The sequence below is a fragment of the Lithobates pipiens genome, unplaced genomic scaffold (assembly GCF_037356315.1).
Source record: "Lithobates pipiens isolate NorthernLeopardFrog02 unplaced genomic scaffold, aLitPip1_a1.2 Scaffold_19, whole genome shotgun sequence".
Classification (NCBI taxonomy): Eukaryota; Metazoa; Chordata; class Amphibia; order Anura; family Ranidae; genus Lithobates; species Lithobates pipiens.
Window position 1 is genome coordinate 184,576,262 of NW_027507764.1, and position 13,528 is coordinate 184,589,789.

At 41.6% G+C, this 13,528-nt stretch overlaps 1 protein-coding gene across 2 annotated transcripts in view; it reads left to right on the forward strand.

The window, feature by feature from the left end:
• Nucleotides 1–13,528, forward strand: part of ULK4 (unc-51 like kinase 4) — a 951,013-nt gene that overhangs the window by 105,550 nt on the left and 831,935 nt on the right. For both annotated transcript variants that reach the window (XM_077491567.1, XM_077491568.1), the window contains exon 14: nt 1,296–1,356. In XM_077491567.1, the coding sequence (XP_077347693.1) occupies nt 1,296–1,356 (61 nt within the window). The remainder of the gene's footprint in view (nt 1–1,295; nt 1,357–13,528) is intronic.

The window sequence follows — 13,528 nt, forward strand, 5'->3', positions numbered from 1 at the left end:
ACCACTCTTCATGCAAAAATCTTTTCAGTTCTCGCAAAGATGCTGGAGGTGGAAAATTAGGCTGAAACTTTTTCTACAAAATTGACCATAGTAGCTCTATGATATTAAGGTCTGACGACTGCGGCACCTAGGGAAGGTGCAAGACTTCATCTGCATGCTTGGCAAACCAGGATTTGATAACATCAGCTGTGTGAATCAGGGCCTTATGGTCTTGGTAAATGGTGCTGTCTACGGGAATCAATGTCTGCACCATGGGGTGCACATGGTTGGCCAAAAATTTTACATAGCCGCTGGCAGTGACTCTACTTTTCAAGGTGCTGACGGGACCTGCAGAATACCAATATATGGCTTCCCAAACCATGATTGTGCCACCACCATGTTTTACCGTTGGCACAAGACAGTCCTGGTCAGATGCTTTGGATGGTATTCACCACACGTAAACACGTCCAGTGCTTGGGAACAGTGTGAAGCTCAATTCATCGGGCCATATTACAGTCTTCCATTGATCAATTGTTCACAATTTATGGGTTTTGCACCACTCTCTCCTATTCTGAGCATTAATATCAGTCAGTAGGGGTTTGGCAATTGAAGCCTGCCTGTGAATGTTTTGCTTTTTTTTTTGGTAGTTTTTGTGGGCACAGACTTTGGAAGACTGAGATTGAGCTCTACAGTCACTTTTTCTTTTTCTGGGTCACAGTCGTGCACAATATCCTTTTGTCTATTTCGCTCAGTTGACCGTGCTTATGCTTATGAGACACGGTTTCCTGGAAACTGTATATGCTGTCATAACCTTTAATACTGTACCTCATGACATCGCAAATAAATTGGTAACTTTAGTCACAGAGGCAGCAGCTAAATGGGTACCAACAGTTTGCCCTCTTTGAAACTCAGTAAGCTTTGGCATGACTCTGTATTAACAGCAGCGCACGCAGTGCATTACAAAAGTGAGGCTTCCCACCTGTTAGCTAGGTGTCTCATCACACAGCTAGGTGTCACATCACTTCTGCTTTAACGCAAAACATGTGGTAATTTTCAGGCCTGCAAGTTATGTAGTGTTTCCATATTTTTGTCCAACTGCTGTAGTGATCCAACAAGGATCGCAAATCAGCAGCATTGCCCATGTGAAAGGAGCCCAGCTATAAAAAAACATATAAAAAAACAGTCATAATTCTACTGTCTGTCTTCTAATGCTGTCTTTAAAAAAATAATTCAAATACTTCTTTGGTTGATACTTTCTTGTTGAATGCAAATGCAAAGATTATTTATAATTATGCATATGTTGTTCTTTCTGTTAGATTTTTAAGCCAGCTCCAGTAAGATTTGATGTGAAGACTTTGGGCTTTCCTGCACATTCTGGTAAGAAATGGTATTTTATATGAACTGTGTGGAATCTTCTTTACTGCCTTCTGACTTACCGAGATACTCCATTTTCAGGTTGTTGTAGTATTCTGTTCCTGTATTTGGTTCCTGTGTGATGACCATGTAAATTTTAGGGACATTTTATTGTTTTTCTATATAACTTCTTCCATTATGGATAAAGAAAAATATATATTTTTTACATTTATCAAGTACAGTGCCTTGAAAAAGTATTCATACCCCTTGAAATTTTCTGCATTTTGTCATGTTACAACCAAAAACATAAATGTATTTTATGTGACAGACCAACACAAAGTGGTACATAATTGTGAAGTGGAAGGAAAATAAATGTTTTCTACTCAGTATAAATACAGCTGTTCTGTGAAGCCCTCAGAGGAACCATAATGAACAAACAGCATTGTGAAAGGCCAAGGAACACACCAAGCAGGTCAGGGATAAAGTTGTGTAGAAGTTTAAAGCAGGGTCAGGTTATAAAAAAAAATATTCCAAGCTTTGAAAATCTTACATTACACTATTCAATCCATCATTCGAAAATGGAAAGAGTATGGCACAACTGCAAACCTACCAAGACATGGCCGTCCACCTAAACGGACAGACAGGCAAGTGGAGAATTAATAAGAGAAGCAGCCAAGAGGTCCATAATAACTCTGGAGGAGCTGCAAAGATCCACAGCTCAGGGGGGAGAATCTGTCCACAGGACAACTATTCGTCATGCTCTCCACAAATCTGGCCTTTATGGAAGAGTGGCAAGAAGAAAGCCATTGTTGAAAGAAAGCCATAAGAAGTCCAGTTTACAGTTTGCAAGAAGCCATGTGGGGGGGGGACACAGCAAATGTGGAAGAAGGTGCTCTGGTCAGATGAAACCAAAAATTTAACTTTTTGACCTAAAAGCAAAACGCTATGTGTGGCGGAAAACTAACACTTCACATCACCCTGAACACACCATTTCCACCGTCAAACATGGTGGTGACTGCATCATGTTGTGGGATGCTTTTCTTTAGCAAGGACAGGAAAGCTGATCAGAGTTGATGGGAAGATGAATGTAGCCAAATGCAGGGCAATCTTAGAAGGAAACCTGTTAAGCCCCATACACACTATCAGTTTTTCTGCTGTGTTTTACCTTTAGGTTTACCAAAACCATATAGTGCAAGGGCCTGCCTGATTGAATACAAATTGAAACTCCTAAGGTTTGACCTCATATTACAGTATATGGTTTTGGTAAATCGGAAGGAAAAACTCAGCAGAAAAACTGATGGTGTGTATGGGGCTTTAGTCTGCAAAAGACTTCAGATTGGGGTGGAGGTTCACCTTCCAGCAGGACAATGACCCCAAACATACAGCCAGAGCTACAATGGAATGGTTTAGATCAAAGCATATTCATGTGTTAGAATGGCCCAGTGAAACTCCAGACCTAAATCCAATTGGGGATCTGTGGCAAGACTTGAAAATTGCTGTTCAGACGCTCTCCATCCAATTTGATAGAGCTTGAGTTATTTTGCAAAGAAGAAAGGGTAAAAAATGTCACTGTAGATGTGTAAAGCTGGTAGAGACATACCCAAAAAAGACTTGCAGCTGTAATTACAGTGAAAGGTGGTTCTATAAAGTATTGACTCGGGGGGCACGCCACACTTTTCACATAATTACTTGTAAAAAAAATTGAAAACCATTTATCATTTTCCTTCCACTTCACAATTCTGTGCCACTTTGTGTTGTGTATCATATAAAATCCCAATAAAATACATTTAAGTTTTTGGTTGTAATATGACAAAATGTGGAATATTTCAAGGGTTATGAATACTTTTTCAGGGCACTGTAAATATGACATATTCCATATGTGTATTTCATATTTACTTATCTTATTCAAACAATAAAGGCACAGAGGAAAAAAAAAACCTCCACTAGCAGGCTACCCAGAAGCCGCAGCGTTAATATTAAATGGCCAGAATAAAATATTATTATGGCCAATCAAATGAATTCATGCCCAAGTGCTTGATGCCCCTAAACACGTCTAGACATGTTTATACATGTAAAGCATTTTTTTTCTGCCAAAATACTGCTGCCAGGAGGAAAGGCGTTTTAAAGCTGCGTAAATGCCCCGTATGCCTGGGGCCTTAGATAAGCTTTAAGCACACTCCAGTCTGGTATTAATGCTGCAGCTTAGCTAATACATAATTTAAATGGCATACAAATGTTTTCTCCATATAAACTGGCACATACTAATACCACAACCAGCTTCTTAATAAAAATTTTACAAAATGTATAGGAATCCCGCAGGAAAAGCTGTGTTTTTAGATGGTAGAAGCAAAAATGTTAGGAACAAAAAGAAAAGTTTGCTGTAACTGTCTCCATTTTATTTTGAAAATGCATTATACACTGATAACTTGTAAATATCAGTCTTGGCTGTTTTTCCAATGTGAGATGAATAGAGATGTAGCCTAATGTATCCAGAATAATAACATAATGCATTGTAACGTAATAGCAAAATGTTTCTCTTGCTTGAATGCTATGTTCTACCCACAGTAAAATGTGCCTTAAAATAAGGTATTTTTCAACTCTAAATGTACATCTAACAACATTATTTGTCTCTGATTACTATAATTTTAGCAAAACTTTTGCAGATTGCTGCAGCTGAAGGATAGCGTGTAAAAAGATAGCTTTTTACTCTTTTTTCTGGTGGTGTGTTAGTCCTAATACAGTCTTTTCTATAAATAATTTTTTCTTTTTTTTCTTTTGTTTTCATTTTAGTTACATAGTTTGAAAAAAAAAAATCTATCAAAGTCATAATAAATAATAATTAAATGAGAAACAAAATATAATACCTTTTTATGCACACAACCCCTAAACCCCAGTTGATCTAGAGTAAGGCAAAAAATAAAACCCTGATAAAGCAGTTAAAGTTTTTTCTATTGTAGGAAGACAGTTATTCCCTAACCTCTAAATGACAATTAACAATAATGCTAATAAACGATAATTAACAATATAGCAGACTGTCACCCAAAAACTAAAGTTGCCACCATCCTCTTCCTCTCCTTAGCCACCAATGATATTGCACTTTTTTTGATGCTACCCTCTGCTTCTATTCTTGCCTAGACAAGGATAACATTGCCATCTGTCCCCTATCCACATCCCTGCCCTCAGCTTCTTGGGATACATGTCACACATCCCAGGAAGCTAAAGGAGCAGTCTCCATGTGATCCCAAATCCAATATGCTAGTACCAGAGATCCAAAGATCCCTGAGAAGTATTTACTGCGGCGAAGACAGCACTGGATTTCCTAGGCAGGTAAATCTGTTTCTTGAACGTCCGCAGCTACAGTATTTGTAAAAGCTGGCTTTTCATTTTCATAAGCCCGTGTGAATTCCCCATTTACTACTTATGCATTAATACTCTACTATGTATTACTTATACATTGATAGTTAACCATTTTTTTGCCTTTAGAAATATACCCAACCACAGCAAGAAGTGAAATCCAAAGTATAGCTGGCCTTACAATGATTGAAATTCATGGCCTTCCCCCTTCATTTGTTTAACCACCTCAATACAGTGCAGTTACACCCCCTTCCTGACCAGACCAATTTTCAGCTTTCAGCGCTCTCACAGTTTGAATGACAATTACTCAGTCATGCAACACTGTACCCATATGAAACTTGCGTCCTTTTTTCCACACAAATAGAGCTTTCTTTTAGTGATATTTAATCACTAGTGAGTTTTTTATTTTTTGTGCTATAAATAAAATAAAATTTAAATTTTGTGAAAAAAATGCCTTTTTCTTTGTTTTTGTCATAAATTTTTGCTAATTAGTAATTTTTCTTCATACATTTTGGCCAAAATTTATACTGCTACATATCTTTGGTAAAAATAACCCACATTAGTGTATATTATTTGGGCTTTGTGAAAGTTATAGAGTCTACAAACTATGGTGCCAATCGCTGAAAATTGATCACATCTGATCAGGCCTTCAGTACATCAGGTGTACCTCATTTCTTGAAACACTAACAAGTCAGGAAAGTACAAATACCCCCCAAATGACCCCTTTTTACAAAGTAGACATGCCAAGGTATTAAGTAAGTAGCATGATGAGTTTTTTTAAGTTGTCATTTTTTCCCACAATTCTTTGCAAAATGAAGATTTTTTTTATTATTATTATTTTTTTACAAAATTGTCATATTATCAGGTTATTTCTCACACACAACATATGCATACAACAAATTACACCCCAAAATACATTCTGCTACTCTTCCCGAGTACGGCGATACCACATGTGTGAGACTTTTACACAGCCTGGCCACATACAGAGCACCAACATTGATGTAGTACCTTCAGACGTTCTACGAGCAAAAATGACGCATCTCATTTCTCAACCACCTATTACATTTTTGAAGGCCCTGGAGTACCAGGACAATGGAATTTCCCATAAAATGACCCCATTTTGGAAAGCAAACACCCCAACGTATAATCTGTGAGGCATAATGAGTCTTTTGAATGGTTACTTTTTTTCCAGAAGTTTTTGGAATATGTGGAAAAAAATTAAAACGCATTTTTTTTTTTTTACACAAAATTGTCAATTTATGAGATATTTCTAACAGATAGCATGTATATAGCAAAAATTACAACCCACAACACATTCTGCTACTCCTTTCCGAGTATGGCGATACCACATGTGTAGGACTTTTACACAGCCTGGCCACATAGAGAGGCCGAACATTGAAGTAGTACGTTCAGGCGTTCTAGGAGCATAAATGACACATCTCATTTCATTCCTACCCATCACACTTTTGAAGGTCCTGGACCACCAGGACAGTGAAATTACCCACAAAATGACCCCATTTTGGAAAGCAAACATCCCAACGTATATTGTGGCATGGGCTGCAAATAGGTACTCGGGTACTCTGATGGGCTGGAGATAGGTACTCTGGTACTCTGATGGCCTGGTGACAGGTACTCGGGTACTCTAATGGCCTGGTGACAGGTACTCGGGTACTCTGATGGCCTGGTGACAAGTACTCGGGTACTCTGATGGCCTGGTGACAGGTACTCGGGTACTCTGATGGCCTGGTGGCAGGTACTCTGGGTACTCTGATGGCCTGGTGACAGGTACTCGGCGTACTCTGATGGCCTAGTGACAGGTACTCGGGTACTCTGATGGCCTGGTGACAGGTACTTGGGTACTCTGATGGCCTGGTGACAGGTACTCGGGTACTCTGATGGCCTGGTGACAGGTACTCGGGTACTCTGATGGCCTGGTTACAGGTACTCGGGTACTCTGATGGCCTGGTGACAGGTACTCGGGGTACTCTGATGGTCTGGTGACAGGTACTCGGGGTACTCTGATGGCCTGGTGACAGGTACTCGGGGTACTCTGATGGCCTGGTGACAGGTACTCGGGGTACTCTGATGGCCTGGTGACAGGTACTCGGGGTACTCTGATGCCCTGGTGACAGGTACTCGGGGTACTCTGATGGCCTGGTGACAGGTACTTGGATACTCGGATGGCCTGGTGACAGGTACTCGGGTACTCTAATGGCCTGGTGACAGGTACTCTGTTGGCTTGATGACTGGTATTTGGGTACTCTATAGGGCAGTGACAGGTACTCATATGGACTGTGACAGGTACTTGGGTACTCAGATGAACTGTGACAGGTACTCGGGTACCGAGATGAACTGTGACAGGTACTCGGGTACCGAGATGAACTGTGACAGGTACTCGGGTACCGAGATGAACTGTGACAGGTACTCGGGTACCGAGATGAACTGTGACAGGTACTCGGGTACAGAGATGAACTGTGACAGGTACTCGGGTACAGAGATGAACTGTGACAGGTACTCGGGTACTCAGATGAACTGTGACAGGTACTCGGGTACTCAGATGAACTGTGACAGGTACTCGGGTACTCAGATGAACTGTGACAGGTACTCGGGTACTCAGATGAACTGTGACAGGTACTTGGGTACTCAGATGGACTGGGACAGGTACTCGGGTACTCTGATGGGCTGTGACAGCTACTCGGGTACTTTGATGGGCTGTGACAGGTACTCGGGTACTATGATGGGCTGTGACAGGTACTCGGGTACACTGTTGAACCGTGACAGATACTTGGGTACCATGATGGACTGTGACAGGTACTCGGGTACCCTGATGGACTGTGACAGGTACTCGGGTACCCTGATGGACTGTGACAGGTACTCGGGTACCCTGATGGACTGTGACAGGTACTCGGGTACTCTGATGGGCTGGGACAGGTACTCAGGTACTCTGATGGGCTGGGACAGGTACTCGGGTACTCTGATGGGCTGGGACAGGTACTCGGGTACTCTGATGGGCTGGGACAGGTACTCGGGTACTCTGATGGGCCGTGACAGGTACTCGGGTACTCTGATGGGCCGTGACAGGTACTCGGGTACTCTGATGGGCTGTGACAGGTACTCAAATACTCTGATGGACTGTGACAGGTACTCTGATGGACTGTGATTGACAGGTACTATGAGGGGTGGTGACATGTCCTCTTTATTGGGGGGGGGGGGGCAATCAGTGTGATTGGTGTACACTAGGCGGTTTGTTACCGCAATCTCCTCCTCACACACGATCGGTGTGTGAGGAGGAGAACAACCCGGTAACATCACGTTACCGCGGTTTGTTTACATTTTAGTGATCGGCTGTGAAAGGATCACAGCCGATCACGTGGGTAAACAGCCGGCCAATGGCTGTTTAACAGCGTCGGTGACGAGCAGTGTTCCCGGGGAACACGCCGCCACCGACGTGATCGCGCGCATGCGCCGTGCATAGCCGGGGTGTGACCATGTGTGATCGGCCGTGACTTCATCACGGCCGATCACGTGGTAAACAGCCATAACCAAAGGCTGTTCACCCCGTTCGGTGGCGAGCAGTGTCTCCGTGACACGCCGCCAACGAAGAAACAGGGATGCGCGCGCACGATCGCGCGCATTCCCTGTTTAAACGGGAGGCCGTCATATGACGGCCTCCTGCCACAATAGGTGCGCCGCCTGGCCGTCATTGGACGGTCGGCGGTCAGCATCTAGTTAAGCAACTTCTGCCCAAGGAACGTATTGTTAAATATTCTTTGATTAACGTCTGCAGCCACTGTCTGAATACAGTGTGGGGTGGATTGCTTTATCCACCTTGTTTGTGTTCAGAAATCTGTCATTTTTTTCATTCAGCCTGCTGACTTGGCCATCCTTAGAAAGAATCCCCCTTTATTCCTGTTTCAAAATGTTGGGTTTTACCATACTTTCACTTCCAGTGACCAGAACAGATAGAGTGAACTTCCCCAGAAGACATGTACACATAGCAATGCAAACCGACCGCACAGGAGTTCTTACACTCCTACTTTACCCAAATCAACTTTGGATAGACTTTAAAGTGGATGTAAACCCGAAATGATTATTATTATATTTTTTTGTCATAATGTAGAGTATATGATTTCCTATCATTTGAGCCCAGTCTTGCCACAAAGAGTTAATCCATCTCTGAGCAATCCTCTTTTATTGTTCAGTGAGATAAATCTTGACAAACAGAGAAAAACTTTGTCCAATCCTTCCCCTTGCTGTGAGTGACAGGTGATTTACATCTCTCGTGCACTAGCCTGAGACATGCCTTATTTTTTAATTCCCTCCCACTCCTTTCTTCTGCTGCTCTGCCAGGATTGGATGTTCCCCACCTCAGCATAATTGGGCACGCTGAAGTCATGTGGTTACTTTCCTGTCTTTTCACTGGATGTTAGAGATCATAGCAGAAGTTCAGTGTAAGAAATACACAGGAGATAATGCATATTGACAAGGGGAGTGTGGAGGTGGGCGGGGGGGGGGTCTGACATCACGACTCCACCCACCGAGCTCCAGACAACAGGCCCACCCACAGAATCTGCAGTTTTTCGGGCCTCAGAGCAGGCAGAGGGGAGACATTTGACAGGTAAAGATACATGCAGGAGGCATGTATATCCTTATAGATAACCCCTATGGCAGTAGTATAGAAAGGATGACATTGGTTTTACATCCACTTTAAAGATGAATTCCAGGTATGGCAATTTTTACATAGTTACATAAGTATGTGTGTGCCATATCTTTGGGAACCCTGTGAAAGCTGGAAACCACTGTCATAGACACTATTTCTAAAATGATCTCCATTGGGTCCCGGGTCAAAAGGTTGCCCTGCTACATTTTGAACAAAGGTCGCTCACTGGGCACGTTAAGTTTGTTACATAATTACAATGAACAATTTACAGTTAAGGTTTAATTCACGTGGGTGTAAAAACACACATTATAAATATATATATATATATATATATATATATATATATATATATATATATTTATTTATTTATTTATAATATGTGTGTTTTTACACCCACGTGAATTAAACCTTAACTGTAAATTGTTCATTGTAATTATGTAACAAACTTAACAAGTTTGATTATTGTAACAATGTAAAAATTGCCATGCCTGGAATTCAGCTTTAATTTATACAGGGCAATTAGAAAGCTCTTATCCCACTTAAAGAAGAAAATTATAGTGGTGTGTGTGTGTGTGTGTATGTGTGTGTATATATATATATATATAATATGTGTGTGTGTGTATATAATATATATTTACCTTTTTATTATTTTAGAAAAATAATTCAAAACTTTATTATTATGAAATTTTGCTTATGAATAATGTGTCAATTTTTATCTGGCTGTCGGGTGGAGCTTATTACCTTCATAGCTTAAGCCAAAGTTTAAATGCATGAACATGTTCTGGTGGTTTTAGCATCCAGCTGCAAGTTAATATGCCAGCGGCCATATTAGTGCATACTGCCACAGCCACTGTGTGGCGCAAGAAAATTTCTGCCACATGTCGCATTTGGCAGTAGGTACCACCTCCAAACATGACCCATTCAAGTAAATGGAGCTGTGCAGCAGTCGCATTTAAAGCACCTTGTTTAGGCGTGGTGTAGTTGACTTTTAGTGATTAACACAGGATGTAAGGAAGCTGCCTGTCAAATGCCTCTGAAAAGTGATCAACCAAATATCACTTTTCAGAGGGGCAGCAAGGACACTAGCCCTTAGGGTGCCCGAAATATAAAACTGTAGTTGGCGATACAGACACGACACCTTTCCATAAACATCACAGTTGGACTGGTCAGACATGCATATTATGCCTCTGGAGGCCCAAGGGTTTTGGGAAAGTTGTGCAATATGCACTTTTATGATCTTATGTCTGTGGACACCTTTACTTTGCTGCTGTTTACCCTATAAAGAATGTTGCATTACATTGTTAAATATGGTATTGTGTGTTATTTGCAGGGCACAGATACGCTGTATTGCAAACCCCTTATGCCTGGTTCACACCTATGTGTTTTTTGGTGTTTTGCAGAAACGCACTACAGTCTATTTAACATGGTTTCCTAAGGGATATGTTCACACCTATGCTTTGTTCAGCCGCTGACTTTTTGGCAAGGGTTAAGGACTTTTTTTAAATGCAAAAAGGTGCATTTTTTGGTTCAATAGACTTCAATGGAGATGCAGCAGAAAAGCATGTAGTGTGTTTTGACTTGTTTTGCATTTTTTAATTTGCTCAACAACAAATTGTCCAAAATAAAATGGATCACATGCAAACTGCCTAGGTGTGAACCAGGCCTCAAATGATTTTGCTCAGCAATATATGGAGAACTTACAAGCCAGCGGCACAAGTAGCTCAACTGCAAATCTAAATACTAAATCTGTCTGCATGCAGTGAGATCACCAGAAATCTTGAACCTACTCCACCCAAAATAAAGACATCTTTATATAGATGGTTCTTTAGCTGTCTTATTTGGAAAAGCTTACATGTGTTTTACAAACCATCACCAAGCACTTAAATGCAGTAATGTATTCCTGCCCAGCCATGCTTAATCCTCCATGTGGTTTTCTGAAAGACAAGTTCATTTTTTTCCTGTTGAATGCATGCAGTGCAGTGAACGTTTCAGCAACTAGGCTGACTGCTGTTTACACAGAATATTTTTGTGCTGTCTAACACTCGGTTAATATATTTATGCCAGAAGATGCGTGGTTGTGAGAAATCAAAGCTTCATCACTGGCTTCTATTAGAACCACATTACATTTCTATATATGGGAAGAAAATCAGCTTATGGCAGCAAAAGTCTGGCATAATGTTCATCTATTTACTAGATTGGGAAGTAAATGGAGATGTGCACAGATAGATACTGGTAATACTTTTATATTCTACCAGCCTTTCCACAAATGTCCCTAAATGTTTTATGGACACAGACCTGAAATGTCAATGTTCGAAAACTTCATTCTCCATAGAGTAACACCATGGGCGAGATTTACTAAAGCTGGTACACATTGAATCTGGTGCAGCTCTGCATAGTAACCAATCAGCTTCCAGGTTTTAGGTTGGGTTCACACTGCTCCAACGTAGAAGTCGGGCGACTTCTGATCCGACATTGCCCTACGACTTTATGTTCGACTTTCATGCGACTTCAATAAATGTGGTCTGACTTTGATCCGACAATACCAGGTCCTTCCGTCTGGTATGGATTTTAAGGGAACATCTGGTGACATCATCTGTAAACCCCACCCCCTTGTGAAGTCACGGCCTGGGGCATGATGGGGCGGTGATGTCACACTGGGGCGAGGTCTCCAGATGATGTCACTGGATGGCCACACCCGTGGCTAATTAAATAATGGCACACGCCGGAGCTAACACCACAGTGGGAGCTAGCGTCGGCTCAGGAGAATACATCAGGAGGGAGAAGACCCGGAAGCAGAAGAACCAGAGTAAGAAGAACTGGAGGAAGAAGACATGGATGGAAAAGAACCGGAGGAAAGAGATATCACCAGAGAGAGAAGAACCAGAGGGAGAAGACACGTTGAAGCTACTTTAATTAAGGACTTTGTCAAAAACGTGTATTGGATTCATTTATTTTTGACACTTTTTTTGGGTGAATAAGTAAGGATACAATGTACTCCTATTCCTTCACATAGGGTAGGGGGCTGAGATCTGGGGGCCCCCTTGTTATATGGGTCTTCCAGATTCCGATAAGCTGTCCACAGACCCCTCCACAACCACCGCCCACAATTGTCAGGAAGAGGCCCCATCAACATGGGGACAAGGTTCTTTGGGGTGGGGGGGTGCAGAGCCCCCCTCCAAAGCATCCACCCCCCTCCATGTTCAGGGCATATGATGGGGTTTGGTCCAGGAGGACTCCACCACCACATGAATAACGCGCGTACCAGAGGGCAAGCTTGGATAAGCCTGTATGATGGATTGACATCCAGACACAAACCAGCAGCAGCACCTCTCTGTAGTCAGTACCGAAGGTAAACCAGGAATCTCGGCAGGTACACAGAGCACATACCAATCAAGGGCTCATAGGGATGGAAGAAAGCCAACCATAGTGTGAATCCGTATAGATAAATTTATTTAAATATAAAAAATGTGCACTTACAAGAAATAAGTGGAAAAGTATCCATTAAAAACAGTTTGCCGGCTGGCTTGCATACACCCGTTCGTATCCGGGTAGCGATGACGTCAGCGCGTCAACCTCCCAAAGTAAAGTAAATCCAAGAAAAGGCACTTAAATCCCACAATTTTCGGGTACCTGTGTCAAAAAACTCCAGTCTCCAAAAGTAGTTTGAGTTTCCCTCCCCCCCCCCCATAACATGATCCTTCAACTCTCTAGTTGAAGAAAGGGAATGACTTTTCAACAATGGTTGTTTTCTTGGATTTATTTTATCCGGCTTTCCTGTATGGGATATACTTGGGGCACAGGTTTCATCGTGCTTGTCAGGATCAGCTCTCCTGTTTGGAAATCATGGGGAATATATTTGCCATTTGATACTTATACAATATCCCTGATGAAGATTGTATTGATAATTACTATCGAAACACGTTGGATAACCGCTTTCTTGTCCGTCACCACCAGCTGTTCTGGGGGTCCCTTGATTCTATAGCAGATAGTATCACTTTCTTAAATGTTTTTAACATTTAGAATTGTGCAATGGTTGTTTCTATGAATTTTTCGATGAATCATAACATTTTTTATGTATGAATTTTTTGTATAATAAATACATTTTTTAATATATTGATTTTTTTGTTGCTTTAAAAATCCCACCACTAGAGGTTTTTCTATTTTTTTTATTTATACAAGAGA